This window comes from Rattus norvegicus, chromosome 18, assembly GCF_036323735.1.
Source record: "Rattus norvegicus strain BN/NHsdMcwi chromosome 18, GRCr8, whole genome shotgun sequence".
NCBI lineage: Eukaryota > Metazoa > Chordata > Mammalia > Rodentia > Muridae > Rattus > Rattus norvegicus.
In genome coordinates, this window is record NC_086036.1 from 61,350,084 (window position 1) to 61,369,338 (window position 19,255).

The following is a 19,255-nucleotide window of genomic DNA, read 5'->3' on the forward strand; positions in this document are numbered from 1 at the left end:
TCCGATGCTGTCATCAAGATGGGTGAGTCTCGCATCACGAGTGACTGTGGTTATCGTTAACAGATTCCAGACACTCTGCAAGTCAGAGGACAACTTTCAGGAGTTGGTTCTTGCCTCCTACCTTTTCGTGAGGCAGGGTTTCCCTCGTTTCCACCAAGCACTCCAGGCAGGCTAGCTGGCCTGAGAGCTCGCATCTAGTTCTCCTGTCTCTACCTCCCATCTCAGTTCAGAAGCGCTGGGATTACGGGTGTATGGATGTACTTCTGTGTTTTTATTTGGATTCTGAGAATCTGAATTCAATCCATCAGTCTTGTTAGGTAAGCACTTTTACCTGCTACGCCATCTCCCTGGCCCCCTGTTACCTTTCTTGCTTGTTTGTTGCTTGAGACTGGATCTCTGGAATCACAGACTGCTCTGTAGCTAAGAATGACCTTGAAACCCTGAGCATCTTGCCTTTATCTCTCACGTGCTAGCTAGCCTGCCCTGAGCCTGAGGCTTTTTCATTTTGTTTGGGTTTGGGCTTTTTGTTTGTTTGTGTATGGCTGTATGTGTGGGGATATATATATGTATCATAGGTATACGTTGTGTGTGGGCATGAATACATGTGAAAATGTTCACACAGGTGAGTGTGCTAGTGTGTGTGTGGCTATCAGAGGATAACCTCTGGTGTCTGATAACCACCCAGACAACGGTGTCTGTACTTGTCTCTTTGTTTGGAAAAGTGTCTCTTTTGTGGATTCTCCTTTCGGCATCTCCCATCACCACAGATGAGCTAGGATTACAGATAGTCCTGTGCCCAACTTTTGTTTGTTTTTTTCTTTCTTTCTTTTCTTTTCTTTTTTTTTCTTCGGAGCTGGGGACCGAACTCAGGGCCTTGCGCATGCTAGGCAAGCGCTCTACCACTGAGCTAAATCCCCACCCCCCCCTGTGCCCAACTTTTACATAGCTTCTGGGTCTTCATGTTGGCATGGCTTTACCCATTGAGCCATCTCCCTGGGCCTGGCTTTGCTTTTTCTTTTTTTCTTTCTTTCTTTTTTTTTTTTTTTGGTTCTTTTTTTCCGGAGCTGGGGACCGAACCCAGGGCCTTGCGCTTCCTAGGCAAGCGCTCTACCACTGAGCTAAATCCCCAACCCCTGGTTTTTCTTTTTAAGTGTTATTATATCTATTTGTATCACGAACAAGTTCACTTATCAGAGGGCACTCGGAGTGCCACAAAACACGTGGAGGTCAGCGGAGAACTTGGGGGAGTTGGTTCTCTTTCTACCACATAAAGTTCAAACTCAAGTGGTTAGGGTAGGCGGCACATGCGTGCCCTCACCCCCTGAACCACACTGACTCTGGTTCTGGTTTGTTAGAGCATTTCTTCTAGCCCAGGAACTCCTGCTTTTCCTGCCCTCACCTTTCTGAATGCTGGGATTTCAGACACATGCTACTGTTGGGAAAAGAATGCTTGCGTTCTCTCTCTCTCTCTCTCTCTCTCTCTCTCTGTCTCTGTCTCTGTCTCTGTCTCTGTCTCTGTCTCTCTGTCTCTCTCAGCATCCCAAAAAGAAACACACAAAGGGAAAGTAATTCAGCAAGGCAATTTCTTTTTTGCAAAATGGGTCCACCACAACACAAACTGAGCGAGTGTGCACATACATCCAAAATGGCTTCTGTTTTCATTCTTGCTATAGATGGTAAATTCGTTTCATTTACCATTGGTGAGAGCTGAAGTTTATAATCAGATGGGAATGGCTAGTCAGCACAAAGGGGAAGGGAGTTCCAGAAATATAAGCTAGAAATAGAAAACAGTGTATTTCATACCACCATGGTTCTTTTGGGTTTTGAAGGGTGAACTAGGTCCACATAGAGGTTAGACTCTATGAAGAATAGAGATGGATTAGCCAATCCTAGTGGTCCCAAATAAACACTACAAGCTGGAAAGGAGGAAGGAGTGTTAATGCAGCATCTGAGAAGAGCTAACCCAGTGAGAAGGTGTTGGGAATTTCTGGGAAGAAGCTCCACATTGTATCGCTGAGCTATTATCCGCGGGTCTTCTCAGAGACCTTTTAAAGACAAGACCTCGCTAAGTTGCCTCAGACGGACTTGATTGAAATCACTCTGTAGCCCAGAAAAGCATTGAACTTGTGCATTAGCCTATGAAATAATTACAGTTCCGAGCAGCCATCGATTTGACTGACTCAAGGCTTTTAGAGCTAGAGATTCAAATTCAGGAAGAGATGTGGAACCGTGCTTCTTCCTGTTCAACACCATTGTTATGGATTCATGCTTGAGACATGTACTATGTACATGTACTGGGGAGGCAGAGGCAGACTGAACTCTAAGTTTGAGTTCCGCTTGGCCTACAGAGCGAGTTCTAGGACAGCCAGGACTATACAGAGAAACCTTGTCTGGGGAGACATCTGCTGTCTTAGTTTCTTTTTCTGTTGTTTGGTAAAATATCTTGACAAACACAGCTTAAATGAAAATGATTTTAGTTCACAGTTGAAGGGTGTATTCTATTAGGGTGGTTAAGGCAAGGCATCAGGAGCTTGAGACAAGTGGTCACATGACATCCACAACCAGGAAACAGAGGGTGATAAACACAAGCTGTTGCTCAGCTTCCTTTCTCTATATATGCAGTCCAGGGAATGATGCCGCCCACAGTGGACCAGTTGTTCTACGTCTACTAACATAAGATAATCTCTTGAATACTTGTCTAGAGGCCCATCTCCTAAGTGATTATAAATTCTGTCAAGTTGACAGTTAACTCTAGCTATCACAGTGAGTGTCCTGTTGCCTTAACAGAACCCTTGAGACAGAGAAACTTATAAAGAAAAAAGGCCTTTAGATCACAGTTCTTGACAGAGTAGCTATGTCAGCTTGACTTCGGATAAGAATCTTCTGTTGCTCCATGCATGCTGGGAAATTCGACGGGAGTGCAGTGCAAAAAAGAGGAAGATAAAAGGGGCCAGACTGCTTTCTTGAAAACTAATTCACTCTTGTAGGAAACACAACAGTTAGTCACTTATAAGGACATGGGAGAGGCAGAGGGAGGAAGAGCTCTGTGAGTTTGAGACTAACCTGGTCTACACATTAAGTTCCAGGAGAGGGGAAAAGAAATAGAGAAGTAATAATATAATGGGCAGAAATTAATAGATTTACAACAGGGCTAGTGAAAAATAGCCCAGTGTATGGAACATCTAAACTATGTATAGTTCTAACTGACCTGCTCATCTCTGTTTGCTTGTTTGGTTTGGTTTTTTAAATTACTTATTTATTTTATGTATATAGTACATAGTAGCTGTCTTCAGACACACCAGAAGAGGGTGTCAGATCTCATTACAGATGATTGTGAGCCACCGTGTGGTTTCTGGGATTTGAACTTAGGACCTCTGGAAGAGCAGTCAGTGCTCTTAACCACTGAGCCATCTCTCCAGCCTGTTTGTTTTGTTTTGTTTTGTTTTTTGAGACAGAGTTTCTTTGTGTGAAGCTATGGATGTCCTGAAACTCACTATGTAGCCCAGGTTGGCCTTGAACTCACAGTGATATGCCAGCTTCTGCCTCCTAAGTCCTCGGACGGACTGAAGACAAGTGCTAGCACTGTTGACATTTTATGTTTGTCCTGGGGGAGTTCAGTCACAGTGGGACTAGAATTTTGAAATCTTCTTTTTCTTTTCCTTTTTCCACACAGGGTCTATGTAGCTCTGGCTGTCTTGGAACTCATGTAGACCAGGCTAGCCTCCAACTTAAAGAGATCCTCCTGCCTCTGCCTCCTGAGTTCTGGGATTAAAGATATGCACCTTTAATGGAGGCCAAAGAGGATACCGGGTTCCCTGGAAATGGAATCACGGACAGTTTAGAGCCACAGTGTGACACTGTGGTTGAGGATTGAACCCAGATCCTCTGCAAGAACAGCCAGGGCTCTTAACCAATGAGCCATCTCTTCAGCCCCTTAAAGGAGATTTTTTTTCAGGAAAAAAAAATCACAGCATACATGGCCCTTATTTTTGTGAAGGCTGATGTTGTGTAGTGTCCCCCTCTCCTCCCAACTACAGCAATGGAAGAACAAGAAGAGAACTTGGCTTCCTTCTGGGTGGAGACTTAATTCACACGATAGCAAGAAGCTAATGAATCAAAGGTGCGACTCGGGGGTGTCTCTTGGGCTCCCTGCCTTGGGGAAAGTGGTCATGAGAAGAATTTACTCAGCTGGATGAATTCCCATGAAGGATTGGGTGAGGATTCCAAAATTCCCCCTAAGATAGGAACCCCAGCTAACAATATGCAGTTGTCCAAACACTGGATGAGGCTGTCCTGGCTACCACCCCAACGCACACAAGTGTTTTATAAGTTAGTTGTAGAGCACAGTAGCAAACGGTCACAGCTCTGTTTCATGGCTTGGAAGACAGGGCAGAAATGCAGTGGTTTTAGGTGAGAAGTCCAGCAGGGCAAGATGGAAGAGGGAAGGGGTATCAAGGTCATGTTCATGGCCAATTTCCTGGCTCTATTCTGGTGTGTGTTGGTAGGATTGGAAAGTTCTTTGACTCAGTTGTTTGGCATGTTCTGGTGATAGACCAGAAAGCAATGGTTATATGTCCTCGGGAATCGCCATGACAATTGGGAGATTTCTGAGGAGGCATGGGAGGGTAGACAGGAGTGTGGCATAGATGGCCTGGTTGTGGCTGATACCTCAGTCAGCCTGCATTGCTTTCTGAATTCTGCCTTTGATCCTCAGCAGTTGTGAGTGCTTACCATGGGCAAAGGCTGACAAGGGCGAACACTAGAGGATGGTGATTTACGGTAGCGGATCCTGCAGACCATGTCAGTGCCCTCACAGGGTTTGCCTTCACATGGGCGAGAAAGGAACGAAACACAAACTATTTCTAGGGTTCCCGTGCTTAACTAAAAACAAACAACAAAAACCTAAGATGACCATTTCGATCTGAATTACGAATCAACAGTAAGTGATTTCTCAGGATCAGTATGTTCAGTTTGAGACAAGGTCTCCTGTCGTTCTGCTGGCCTTAAAGGACTGTGCAGCCAAGGATAACCTTGAACTCCTGGTCCTCCTGCCTTTACCTGCCTTCATAGGGATAGGCTACCACACTCAGGTTATGTGGTGCTGGAAATTGAACCAGGAGCTTTGGACATGCTAAGCAAACACTGTACAAACTGAGTTACATCCAGCTCTTGAGTGCTCGGATAAATGTATATATGTCACCAAGCCCAGCCTCTTGTTCTGTCTGGCTTTGTTGTGCAATGCTTGGCCCCTGAACCTCTTCTCATTCTCAACCCACATTTAATATATAAATGTTGGTTGCTTAGGGGATATTCGATGAAGGACAGTTGGGCGAAAAGTGTATGACTGTTAAGGAGTCACTATGAAAACTCAAGGAGATTTCTGGATATAGTGGCCTTTAGTCCTAGCACTCAGGAGGCGGAAGTAGGCAGATCTCTGTGAGTTCAAGGCTAGCCTGACCTACTGACCGGGGCTCAAACAAAAACAAACAAAACTCAGATGGGGAAAATGGTTTAAGACACATTGACTAGAGGCTAGGTGTGGTGACACCTTTAATCCCAGCATTTGGGAGGCAGGCAGAGGGAGGTGGTATCTCTGAGTTCAAGGCTAGCCTGGTCTACAGCATGAGTTCCAGGACTACACAGAGAAACCCTGTCTTGAAAAACAAACCAACAAACCCGACATTGACTTGGTGGGGAACAGGGCAAAGGCGTTAAAGAAGCTCCAAGAAGGAGTGTGCTGTCCCCTTGAGTGTAGAGGGCGTTGGAAGAGATGGGAAGAACAGTGTGTGGATGACCTTGATGATGGGTGGTGATGGACCTCCTGCCTGGGGTGGGGGAGGAGGGGCTGGGGGGGTGGGCACACATGTTCCTTGGTACCTTAACAGTTCAGAATTAGAACAGAGTTCAGATCTAAATATTCAGATTTGGGAGTCATCTGATTGAATCCGAAGCCAAGAGCAAAGGCGTTCCTTTAAGAAGTACAGATTTAGGAATGAAGAGAGCCAAAGATAGAACCTTGAGCAAGATTTGTAGTTCCGAGAGGAATGCAGGAAAGGAGCCAAGCCCGGGCAGGAATAACTTCCCGGAGGGAGGGAATATGCCATAGAGGCTGTGAAAGAGGAGATGTGAGGGGGCTTCTTCGGGCATGCAGTATCTCCCAGATAACAGAGTTATGCCATTTTATCAAGGAAGGAGGCTACCGACAGCCAGCAGGTTACCTCAGGGGCCATGGGTCTGGGCTGTATTCCTTTTTATTAAAATTTTAAAAAAGGTTTTAATCATGTGTAGATGTGTGTATGCCTGTGTGAGTTTGTTCACATGAGTGTGGAGGCCATGGAGGCAGGAAGGACGGTGTTGGATCTCCTAGAGCTGGAGTTGCAGGTGGTGATAGGTGCTTAAAAGGAGACGCAGTACACGCTCTTGACCTCCGAGCAGTCTCATCAGCACCGTGTTCCTCTGAACTTAATTTCTATGTAGAACATAGGCACAGGAAGGGCAAGTTTATAAGGGTAGACAGGTGGGCAGCAACAGCCAGGGCTTTATGAGTATTTCCTCTGCCAATCTTCCCAGGATTCTACCTGGTACGGGATAGGAGTATTTAAGGTAGGGTGGTGAGGACGCCCTATGCAGGTTCTTTTTCCAATAGGTTGTAGTTGAGTCCAGTATAGGGCAAGCATACTCAGAGGTGAGAAGCTGGGCTTGAGGCCTCATGTCTGTAATCCCAACACTTGGGAGGCCGAGGCAGAAGGAGCGGTATGAATTCAAGGACTCTGTTTCATAAAACAAAAATAAACAGCTGGGGGAGTGTAGCTCACGCAGTAGGCAGAATACTTTCCTAGCATGCACGATACCCAGGGTTTGATCCAAGTGCTGTACAAAACCAGGTGTGGTGAGCAACCACACCTATGATCTAGCACTCTGGGGGAGGGGCAGAGGTAGTAACTCTACGACATAATGCGTGCCAGGCCAGACTGGCCTACTTGAGACTCTTTCTTAAGAAAGGAGAAGAGGAGGAAGAAGAAGAAAGGGAAGGAGGCGGAAGAGGAAGAGGGCGGAAGAGGATAACCTGGAAGTCCTTCACACACAGTGAAACCTAGGCTCTTCCGCTGTTCAGAGGCTGTTTGAATGGCTTGTCAGTTACTTTTCCTGGTGCTGGGATGGACTGGTTGATAAAAAGCAGCTAAAGAAAACGAATGACTCTCAGCTGGCTGTCTTCTCACTTTGTCCCACCCTCGGCCCACAAAATGCCATGCTCACACTTAGTGAGTCCTCTTTAGAGACACCCTCACAGATCTATCAACCAAGACACACACGTGTCTTACCAGTTCCACACCACCCCCACCCCCACTCTGCCCCTGTTTCTATCCTTTTTGGGGAGCAAGGGCAGAGCTTTATGAAGTCCAGGCTGGCTTCAAACTCACTGTATAGCTGGGGATTCCACCACCTGCTTCTTCCTCCCAAATGCAGGGATTACAGACGGCCGCCCTTCCTAGTGAGTCTAAGTGAATCTAAGTCAAATTAACAATGAAGATTAACCATCAGATGAGGCTGCGATCGGTCGTCTGGGCATTGTAGGAGAGAAGTTAAAGGTTGGGTTTATTAGGGTAAGTTGACCCATCTTAACTGTGTGTGGTGCCGTTGCAAGGGGTCGGTCCTGGGGGCATAAAAAAGAGAAAGTGAGCGGAGTACCAGCTACTCTCTGCCTCCTGCCTCAGGTTCTGCTGCTGTGCTTTCTCCACCATGACAGACTGTGCACTCACACTAAGCCAAGATACCCCCAACCCCAACACCTTTGCTGTAGAAAAGAGATTTTAGAGCCTCACTGGAAGTGCCGTGATCCTTAGATATAACTGCAATCTGATGACACCTTGGTGGTAAGACTGCACACAGGGTTGAGACTTGTCTTTTACTGAATGTAAACAGTGTTTCTTGTGAGAGGCCTAGAGAACTGCAGGTTTACCGTTAGGAGAGGAGAAAATGGTTTTACACATGGTTTATCACTGTGTTAACAGAACAGGCCCTCACTGGCTCACCTATAATTCACTCTGTAGAACAGAGTAACTTCAGACTCAGAGATCTGCCTGCCCTCGTCTCCTGAGTGATGGGATGAAGGGTGTGGGCTACTTCTCCTGGCCCTTATGTGTTTTTGAGATAAAGTTTCTTCTTGCACCTGACAAGCCTATCATTTGGCTGGACTGACTGACCACAGAGCCTGAGACCCCCCTGTACCCCATTCCAGCTGCCTTGAGGGTACAGATGTAGGCCCACAGAACCCAGCTTTTCTCTGCGCGTTGGAAACCAAGTCTGGTCCCTCTTGTTTGTGTGGCCGATGAGTACAGACTGAGCTGTTTCCCCTACTCCTTATTACTACGATTTCTAATGTCACCCCAGCTCACAGTTGGACACCGCAGTGGGGGGAGCACCCCAAAACAAAAACAAAACGGTCCAGAAATAGCCAATGTTTCCTTAGAGGAATATAGTTCTTGGTCTTCTGTCTAAGAAGGACCTCAAAATAGACTTCAAATATTTATCTAAAGTTTAGCAGAAAATTCCAAATTATTTGATCATCTTTCATCTTTAAAATGCTTTCAGAGAAGGAGGATGAAAACAAGACAACCTCTGTAGGTGTTAATCTCATGCTGCAGACGACTGCTGTAAAATGTCAAGCTAATTGTGATTGTGTGGAGTTACTGGGAGTGGGTGTATATGTGGAGGGACCCAATGTGACACATAAAGTCATCATCTCTGTCCTTAATCAGTTCTTGTCTCATGATGGCAGAGTCATACAAAATGTATATATCATGTAAAAAAGGCAATCTAGTGGGTCTGGAGAGATGGTTCATCAGTTAAAAGCACTGGCTGTTCTTCCAGAGGACCCAGGATTGATATTTAGCACTCACACGCTTCTTTTTTTTTTTTTTTTCAGAGCTGGGGACCGAACCCAGGGCCTTGCGCTTGCTAGGCAAGCGCTCTACCACTGAGCTAAATCCCCAACCCGCACTCACACGCTTCTTATAACCATCTATAACTCCAGTTTCAGGGGATCTAACACCCGCTTTGGGCCTCCAGAGGCGCCAGACCCATACATGGTGCACAGACGTAACACAGACAAAACACACACAAAATAAAATTAAAGAAAAAAGAAAAGCAACTTAGAAGTGAGTGCACGTTAGGGACACTCCTGAGACATACATTTAGACCTAAGGATACACAAGTATTATTTAGACAAATGTGTTTGGAGAGGGCCAGAGACTCTTCCAGAAAGAGGAAAGGATATGTTTAGACTTGACAGCAAATAGACTTACGTAGGTTACATGAAAAAAACAAACACAAAAACATTCACCAAGCCAGGCTCTTACAGCTTAGAGGATGAGGAAATGGAGACCCCATAAATGGGTTGAATGATAGAAGCCCTTCTAAGCCACGTTTAAAATGTCTAGAAGACTGAGGATAAGCAAAGGTCTGAGCAGAGGGATGACAGGATGGGGTCTTTAGGAGTCCTGGAGTATCAAGTGGAGGGTGGTGTGGAAGCTGGCCAGATTGGGGAAGACTTGGTAGTGGCCATCTCTAAACTGATCTGAGCCTAGAGGTTAAGGGGAGGACATGGACCCGGAAGGTAGGCTTGAGATCAGCTGGGTAAGTTAGGGGTGGGGTTTCTTACAGCATTTGGTGATGGTATAGATAAGTTCAAACATTGAGCACTTTGAGTGAGAGCCGCTTCTCCGGATGTACGCTGTGAGGGCCTCGAGCTACGTTTCGTGGAAATAAAGAACCAAACAACCTCTCGATCCCACTTGTGGGGCGGTGTTCAAGGCAGAATTGGACAGTTCACCCCCAGTGTTGTCCACGGGGAAGGGCCTCAGTGGACAGTGCTCTGGAAGGAGATGGCGCTTGGAAAGGAGTTAACTGGAGACAGAGAGCCAAGTCTTTAGCCTCTGTCAGACACACTTGGTCTCTGCTGGGAATGCGTTATACCCTCGGGCCAGGCAATTCCTAAGGACTGTCATTAAACAGAGACAGAGGCAATTTGCAGCGAGGGACTCAGCAGTGAATGACCAGAAGTGAGAATTCCCAGAATTCCCAGAAGTCTGCTAGAGATGGCTCAGGGGCTAAACGTGCTTGCTGTGTCAGCTGTGTAGCCTAGTCGGAACCCTAGAGCCTACGTAAAAAAACTGGGCATCGTGGTGTGTGTGTGTGTGTGTGTGTGTGTGTGTGTGTGTGTGTGTGTGTAATGCCAGCACTCCTAGAGGGTGATGGGAGGCTCTGACAGAGGAATGGCCTAGAAGCTTTGAGAGCCAGCTAGCCTGGGGTACACACTACTGCAGCAGAAGTGAGAGACCCTGGCTCAGAAAGGTAGGTAGAAGGGGGAGAAACACACTCCTGAAGGTTGTCCTTTGACCTCTACACATGTGCCATGCGCACTCATGCCTCCTCCTCCTCACACTTTCTCAGTAGCTAAAGGGTAGAGGCGTACACTCTGAAGAGAGCAACAAAGCCCTTCAGCATCCGGCTATTGGCAAAATTGGTTTTAACTGGGGACACATTTGCTTCTAGCTGCCTGAGTATTTATTTACTCAGTTCATGTCAGCTCATGTCATGAGATGTGCAGACACTGTGATCTCTGCAGATGTTGTGGATGGAAGGAGTGGGCAGGATGGTTAAAATGAAGATACAATGTGGTACCAAAGGATGGTCCTCACTGCAGGACGCTCACCCATAGATTCCCTCCAGACCGGAGAGAACAAAGACTCCAAGGCTTGAGCCCTGGGAAGCCTGGCAAAGGCTTTTTACTGTGGCGGTGGTAGAGAGTGTGTGTGTGTGTGTGTGTGTGTGTGTGTGTGTGATATCAGATTTCTGCTCTTTTCTTAGATTCTTTTCCAGCTTTTTCTCTCTCTCCTCCTAGACTCAATAGCTGGCAACAATATGGGTTCTTGTTAAGGGAGTCAAATGCAAAGGGCCAGAGAAACGTTTACAGTTCTCAACAGAGCTTTCTGTCACTGTTTCTTGTTAAGGGAGTCAAATGCAAAGGGCCAGAGAAACGTTTACAGTTCTCAACAGAGCTTTCTGTCACCGTTTCTGAAGAGAATTCTTAACTTTCTCTCAAACCCCATATGTCTGGCTCTCTGATTCTTCAAGGTCCAGCTCCTAGACGTCTCCGTCCCCTTTGTCATCCCTTGAGTAAGGCCAGCGTCCTATTATTTATTTACCAGACAGGCAGAGTTAAGAATTAATGGAGTTGGGGCTGGGGATTTAGCTCAGTGGTAGAGCGCTTACCTAGGAAGCGCAAGGCCCTGGGTTCGGTCCCCAGCTCCGAAAAAAAAGAACCAAAAAAAAAAAAAAAAAAAAAAAGAATTAATGGAGTCACTCCTCAGGGCTAGGAAGCCATTTAAACTCCTAGGAGCTCTCTAGGCACTGCCCATTGGGCACCCTCTTTCACCCTGCCCCTCTTTCGGGTCCTCTAGTAAAAAAAAAAAAAAAAAAAAAAAAAAAAAAAAAGGCCTTTGCAGGGTCTGAACTGAAGCTCTGGAAAGGGAAGGTGTTCCCAGGGAAAGTCTGAGATCTGTTTGTCAGTGCAGTTCTGGCTGGTAATGAAACACTGGTAATAACTTCATTTCGGGGTGTGTTTTTGAAAATATATATAAAAAGAAAATCCCCATTTTATCACGTTTGCTGTTCTTAAAAGGAAAGGATTTCCATCCTTCTCATGTGACCACCTCTGCTACGAATCTTTAAATTACTATTCTAGGGTCAAATATTGTAACAATTCCTTATAAAAACATGCTAACAAATGTTACACGTTAAAGTTTGTACAAACTATACAAACCTAGGCCTATCTTGGTTTTGAGCTTTTTTTAAAAAAAAAAGTGCAGCTCGGAACCTTCAGCTGCAATTGAGGAGTTTGTCTGCAAGGCCTTTGATTGTGAGATAAAGAAAGGGCTTTTCTCCACGCCCTTCTCCCTGCAGGAACACACCTTTTGTGTGCTCTGCCTAACAAAGGAATTTCCCAATTTCTGAGTGGAAGGAGGGAAAGTAGAGTGACTACAGGTTTTTACAGATCTGGCTTCCAACCACAAAAGATTAAATAAAAACAAGAAAGCAAAACAAAACAAAAAAACTGGGGACAGTGTACCTGGGGACTCTCAGAAACACTGGAGGAAACACCAAGACATTTGGTGTTGAGCAACTGAAAACAGCAGTAACAAAATCCCAAAGGGACTGGGATTCCTTTAGTTTCTGTTTGGCATGGGAAGGGTATGTTTTCTTTGTCTCGCTCTTATCTACTGGACTCAGATAATAGGTTTACTTCATTCTTGCAGTCACATGACTATTTTATTGTTGCTCCGAGCAGAATGGTATACAAGTTAGCCTTATACAGTTTATTGGAATCCACCTTTTTGTACCGCTTGTTTTGGTAAAGGGGTCGTGCTCCCAACCCCCAACTGTGGAATTCAATGATTTTGCAAAATGGGTTCAAATGGGTGCTTTGTTTTTAACTATCGGTTTATCTGGCTGAGAGGTTTCTCTGAAACCCTCATTGTAAAAAAGAGAAAGGAGAGAGTTTGCTAGAAATTGTTACCTTTTACTCTTTTGGCTGTTTGTAGTTTAAAAGCAGATGCAATGTTAGCTCCTGTCTTTTGTGCCAAATGATGAGTGTGGGCTGTGAAACCAAATCCCCCCCCCCCCCCCCCCCCCCCCCCCCCCCGCCAAGGCTTGACCACAACACTAGGCTTTGACAGAGCCTGGTTCACAAAGCCTTTGGCTTTACAAATCCACGGGGCATTTGCACAGCTGGATTCCTAGGACAAGCGAGTTGGACTTCGGTTTAGGGGGTACAACTCTTGTAACAATTTAAATACCGCTTCCCGAAGCTTTCAGAGGTTTGGTGGGGGTGGGGGAGGGGCAAGAGAGCAGTTTAAACATTTAAGATTTCAAACCAACTCACGACCTTCCTATGGTCTCTGCATGACCAAATTCCATATACCGCAACAGGGAGTTAGCCTATCAGGACCTCAGATTAGCAGGTCCTGCCTGTATTCTCTTCAGTGCACATAATTTTTTTTTTTACATGCATATTAACATTGGCCTACCTTCAGATGAAGGAAAAGGCTTCCTTTCACATGAAATCAAGCCCAAGTAAGGTTGAAACTCAACACACGGTGTGTTGGGTGGCATTGTTCTCTGGCTCCAAGAAGATGAGAGTTTCAGTTTCATCATTCTGTAACACTGACAGACTGTGATTGGCAGAATCAGCAGACTGACTAGGTCTTCCTAACCCTGTGCAGGTTGGCGTTGGGACTTTGGCGCATCGTGGTATAATCGCAGGTTGAAATGAAAGAACTCTCTCTCTCTCGTGTGAGGCAGTTTAAGTCGTTTGCATGAAAAGAATCGTAAAGAGCAAAAGATCTTTTTGCGTTGTATATCCTACGGTGCCCTATCGCAGACAACAATGGCTTCCTTCACGGAAGTTAATGCAAGAGAACACTGAGATTTAACAGGAAAACGTCTCTGTACTTTCTGCAGACATTCACCAGTCTGATCTAAAATAAAACACACGAACACTTCTGCTGGGATTCTTCACTGCTACTCCAGTGGTTGTATTGTCTTCCGAGCACAAGCAAAGAGGAGGGAGGGAGCCTTTTTAGGAGGTAATGGTGGAAGGTTTTTTTTCATACCCTCCATTTTGTCCTACTTCCCGTCAGCACAATTAGCTCGACATGGTGGTTTCTCTTGTTCTTAAAACAACAGCAGCAAAACCCAACCCCCTTCAGTAGTTTGCTCGACTGTGCACAATATGGGTACTAGGACATAGGGCTGGAAAACAGCACCCTTCATCTGGCACAGAAAGGCGGTGTCTCCCTCTCAGATAGGTTCCGATTATCTCCCTTCTTGGCCTTTGGCTGGGTTTCTGTATGTATCTTTTTGCCTGTGTTCTCTTAGCCATGACCACCTGCTGTATGTACAACGTGTGCCTGTTACATTTGTGCACTATCTCCCTTATAGAACGTAAAGACCCAGCTATTACATCGTGTTTACTCAATATCATTCCCCCAGTTTAAAAAAAAAAAAAACAACACCCTACATGAACCGAACACGCCATGCTTCAATCTGGCCCTAGTGGCTTTTTCTCTGAAAGCAAAACGTGTGTCTTTTACACCAGGGCTTTCTCCCCACCCCAGGGGTGTCTTCCATTCTTTTGTGGCTCAGTTTAAGGCGAAAAGGGCTCCAAACCACTAACTAACAGAAGGGAGCCCTTTCTTCCACCTCCTGGGAGAATCTCAGATTGAATTTATCTGATGATAGCGTGCTCTCTTCTTACTTATTGCCACCATTACGAGGAGGACAGCACAACCACCACCTTGGCTTCAAGATCCTGGGTAGAGAGGCTCACGGGCATTTTTTTCAACCATCTTTGGCGAGGCCTTGCTTTCTTCCACTCCAGTAAGTCGCGGCTTGGGGCCATGGAAAAGGACTAGGTGAGAGTCTCAAGTGTCGTTTGAAAAGACAGCAAACCAGCCCCCGCTCGGCCCCGTCCCCAGCACCACCACCAGCACCTTCGGGCCGGGCCGGGCCCTGAGCCCGCAGCCTTCCACCCGGGCCGGCGGGGCGTCGCGGCCGCGGGCTTCGCGCTCCGCAGCCCGGCTCCGGCTCCCTTCCCCCACGGCGCCCCCTCCCCCTCGCCGCGCTCCCTTTTGTTCGCTCGCCGCCCGGGCGGCCCGAGCGCTAGGCCCCGGCGTGGCCCGGGCCGAGCCGCCGCCGCGCGGCCTAGAGCCCGCGCCCCGGAGCGGGGCCGGCGTCCGGGCGCACCGCGAGGCCGCGGCAGCGAGGAGCCCTAGGGCGGCGAGGCCGGGCTCCGCTCTCGCACACAGACCCCGGCGGCGGGGAGGCGCGACACGCCCGTAGCATGGAAGCGGCCGCCGCTCGCACTGCAGCGGGCGCAGCAGCAGCAGCCGCCGGCGGCGCGCGGAGCAGAGGTCGCCCGAGCCACGGCCCGGACACCCGGGCTTGAGCGCTACGGAGGCCCGCCCGGCCAGGGGGTGGGTGTGCGCCTGGGACAGGGGGCCGCGAGGGTGCGGGCGGACGCGGGCGGGAGGGGGCATTGGGCCCCTCGTGCCACCCCGAGGGTCACGGCGAGCGCGAGGCTCAGGCCCCTTGGCCTGAGTGCGGCGGCCTGTCCCACCCCGGCTTTGGGGACAGCCGGCCTTCGCGCCCAGCCAGCTTCTTGAGGGGGGGCCGAGGCAGGGCTGGTGTTGCTAGGCCCCACCAGCTCCAGAGGGGGCCACGTGAACGCGGGCTCGCCTCCCCCTCCAGAGCTGGTTGTGCACAGATGATTTTCCCAAGGCCTGGGTGCCCCCTCTTCTCTACTGCCCCTTGACTTGTCCCCTAGCGCCCCAGTACACCCAGTGTGCTACCCAGGGATTTGGACCTTTCCCCCCAGGTGCTTGAAAGAAGAGAAGGTTGGAGGAGGAGGAGACTGGGGGGGCTGCTGGTGGTGGTGGTGGTGGTGACAGGGCTGGGAGAGAGAGAAGGACGGAAGGGAGGAGGGGGCTGGGTGGGGTGGGGGTGACAGGCAGAGAGGAGCCTGGTCAACAAGCCAGCACCACTCTGCTAGGAGGCCAGGCCGGCTCCTGCAGCCGACGCATCCTGTGTGAGGAGACACACATAGATTGCTTTCTTGGGGGCTCTTTGTCAGCCCAACACAGGGAACACACACTGACACACACGTACACAAAGATCTGAGCCAGGTTGTGGGAGGTAAGTGGGGGAAAGAGAAGGAGGGGGAAACAGTGTCTGCGGTGGGCTTCGGGGTGGAGGGGAGGGGGATGAGCCCTGAGGGGCTGTGGGGGGCTCGTGAGGTGAGCATTTCCAGGGTCCTGTGCTTGTGTGGAGGGGGCACACACAATGACCTTTCCCTCCTCAGGAAGCCCTAAAAGGGAGAGGCAAATCCCCAGCAAGCTCCCATCCTGTGCTGATTCTCAGGGACTTGTTGGCAACTCAGCGAGGGTTGCCATAGCTTTTTTATGTAGGGTGACCAGAACCGGCTGAAACTGGTTTGAGGCAGATCAGCTCCTGAACACAATGCAGTCACTGAGCTACCACAGTGGGATAGCAGCTTCCTCCCTTCATGGCAGCCAAAAGCAGAGGAGCTTGCAGGAAGCTACCATCCCAACACAGTATGTAAACGCACACTTAGACACCACACAGCATTGGTACGTGACTAATGGAGCCCTAAAAGAGCCTGTCTAGAGATGATGGGGGGGAAAAGGTGCACGTTTGAAGGCTCTGAGATTTCTTGGGCTTTTCCTGCCTTTTTTCTTTTGCTTAAGGGATGGACAAGGAGCTGAGATTTATGACCCTTATTAAAGAAAAAAAGTATGTGCCTTATTAGGGTGGGGACACTTGGTTTGTACAGTCTCTCTCTCTCTCTCTCTCTCTCTCTCTCTCTCTCTCTCTCTCTCTCTCTCTCTCCTCTCTGTTTTTATGGAAACAAAACCAGAATGAACTGATGGATTTGTAATGGTAGTTTGCTTCTGGAGAATGCTACTTTGCATGCCTTTTCTCTCTCTCTCTCTCTCTCTCTCTCTCTCTCTCTCTCTCTCTTAGGCTCTGTTCTGTTTTGTGCTTTCCTTTTAGAAGCTACTAAAGGGTGTTGGGGATACTTGGGACTATTATGAAGGCCAAAAGGTAACAATATTGTTCTAGGAAATGAGCATAAATGCATTCCAGGGATGCTGTCAGCCATCCATGCTGTCTCTTTTTTTTTTCCTCGTAGGCCTGTTGACTGGGGCTGCTTTTAACCCTTTCCTATTTGCAGAGAATGCAACCGTGTGACAGTAACTGAGCACTGGTCCAAAGTCTTTTCAAAAGGTCAAGGTTCACAAGGTGAGATAATGCTGTTTTTAGCATGAATTTAAATATTAATTTGCACATCCATTCTGACACAGGCCGACCGTGGATTGGTACCCTGGAGATGAGTGGGGTTCAGAGTGGAGACCAAATACCTTTCCTCTTATCCACGTTTCATGGGATTCCAGTGACTTTTTTTTTTCTTTTTTCTTTTTTGATGGTGTTGCTATCGAGGCAGAGATCTGAATGCCTTCATTAAATCGCATGTGCCTGGGTGATTTGGAAGAGTCAGGCCTGGAAAGGCATGCTTAGAGGGTGGGAGGCGGCTGGGCCTTGTGGGGAATGCACTGTTTTTTTGCGTAGACGCAGTCCACATTTTGTGTTTTGATCACAGTTGTAAGAAAAGGAAGGGCTTCACCAAATCGAAGCAGGCCAGCCAGCTTTTTGGGCTGAGAGGAGCCTGGAGGTAGAGTCGTCTTTTGCTCATCCTTCACCTCTCTTTCCCTTGCTCCCCGTGTTGACCTCAAAGGTTTCTCAGGCAAGTGGTGGAATGTCTTTTATTGATTTCGGGGGCTGTCGACAGAGTGTTCACCATTGGATTATTCGTGGTATACATTTTAGTGTGGGATACTAACGAAGGACTGGGAGAAATCCTGGTCTCTGATTTCATCTGTGCAAGAATGACTGTTCGCTTACAGCTTGACTGTTAGTGGGTGGTGGAAAATGTCTAATGCTTTACTGCAGTCAGAACTGGGTTGGTTACAAGAAAAAAATGTAAACTAGAGCTTGGGAAGGAGCCGAGAGGAGAAAGCAGAGGAGGGCAGCAAATTAGTGAAGAACAAAGGCTGTGAGAGAGAGCTTCCAGAACACTAAACGTTTTGCCTTGGGGTTCCTTGTGCAAAAGAGCTACAACTTCCCCAAACAGGAAACCAGTCGCACCAGAGTCTGGTCCAATATGATCTCAGCAACAGAGCTGCTGGTTCTGCCTTTCTGCTGGTTTGGTAAAAGCACAGTCAAGAGGAGCCCTTGGGAGACCTGATTGCAAATACATTTTCTCCCTTTGAAGTGCGTATCGTGTCCTCTCCGGGTTCAGCTGAATAGTCTATTCAGAAATGCGGAGGGTGTGAGCCTTGGTGAAGTTGTGGGCTGGCAGCTGGTGGGCAGTCTATGTGCACTAAAGGGTGTGGAGTGTGCAGGGGTTTTATTGTTGGGATGGCTTTCCCCCCACTGGACTGCAGAGAGTTGCCTGTGTGCCAGCACTGGAAAAAAGGAGGTGGGGGAGACTAGAGTGCACGGTTAGCTCGGAATATTTTATAAAGTATTTGATAGAGATAAATGTGATCTCTAGACGGATATACCAGCAGAGAGCATCCACGCTGGAACAAGGCTCTTTGCAAATCACACTGCTAAAATTGGTTTTCAGTTCTACCTCATTTTCGACTGCTAGAGGTTCTGCAGATGACCGTGGTAGAAATAATGCTTGCCGACCATATTCAAGTCTGTACTGCATGGTGTGTTGGCCCCCCGAGTTTCTGGTGCCAACTGAAAACTCAGATGGCTAATGTGATAAGCCTTAATTAGCTTAAGACAATAAGCCGGTCTGTCATTTAGTCCTTCATTCCGGGCTTTCCAGGGGCAGGGGGTGTTACTTAACTTTCACAGCTAGCCTCTTGCACTGGCCATTTCTCGAGAATGTGTTTCAAAAGCCCTTTTTAGGCACTGCATGTCGTGGAATGTTCTGGTCTGATGTACTCTTGTTGGTTTTACCTTTGTTCTTTCCCCTCCCCCCACAAGAAGTCTCTCCTGAAAATAGCATTTGTTTTACATTTAGGCCACAGTCTTTCCAGCTGCAAATGCTGTTGGAGGCTGGGGAGCTGGTTCTCCCAGGCAGTCATCCTGAGCTCATCTTGGATTGGAGTTGGCCTCAGGTGTTGGTCTCATGCTGGGCTGTAACAAGGTAGCGGGCCTCTGTCTCCAGGGAGAGACTCAGAGACACAGAGTGTTCTGGAGAGTAAGCAAGGGCATGTTCCTTCCAGGAAGAGCCAGGAAGGAACACCGTGGCTCCCATACTGGGGCTACAGCTGGCGCCTGCGTGCTGTTTCCTGAGGCAGTCTCTGAGGAGGACCTTCGGGCCTTCCCTGTCTGCCGCAGGAATGTGCGGGTTTGGCGAGAGCACACTGGAAAGAAAGTGTAACTGGGTGGTGAACACTTGCTTGTTTTCATCCTTTGCCTGAAATTGAGTCATGCATCCCATGTTAAGGAACACTCAATCCTAGGTTTCTCTCTTTCTTTCTTTTTACAGCTCAGTCTAACCTGGTTCGGGGCTTCATTCTGTGTTCTAAATCTCTCTCGCTTTCCTTCTGTCCCACCTTTTCTCTCAAACCCCTACCCACCTTGGAGTCAGGGACTT

General features: G+C 48.0%; 1 protein-coding gene across 21 annotated transcripts in view; it reads left to right on the top strand.

Moving 5' to 3' along the window:
• The window catches only part of Zfp532 (zinc finger protein 532), a 123,570-nt gene continuing 104,315 nt past the window's right edge, over positions 1–19,255 (top strand). For 5 of the 21 annotated variants that reach the window (XM_063277321.1, XM_063277324.1, XM_063277322.1 and 2 more), the window contains exon 1: positions 533–14,439. In XM_063277321.1, the coding sequence (XP_063133391.1) occupies positions 14,295–14,439 (145 nt within the window). In that variant the 5' untranslated portion in view covers positions 533–14,294. Of the gene's footprint in view, positions 23–528; positions 14,475–14,511; positions 15,036–15,551; positions 15,754–15,832; positions 16,882–16,910; positions 17,911–19,255 lie in introns of those variants that run through there. The other 16 variants (XM_063277318.1, XM_063277319.1, XM_006254866.4 and 13 more) reach the window with 15 other exon arrangements.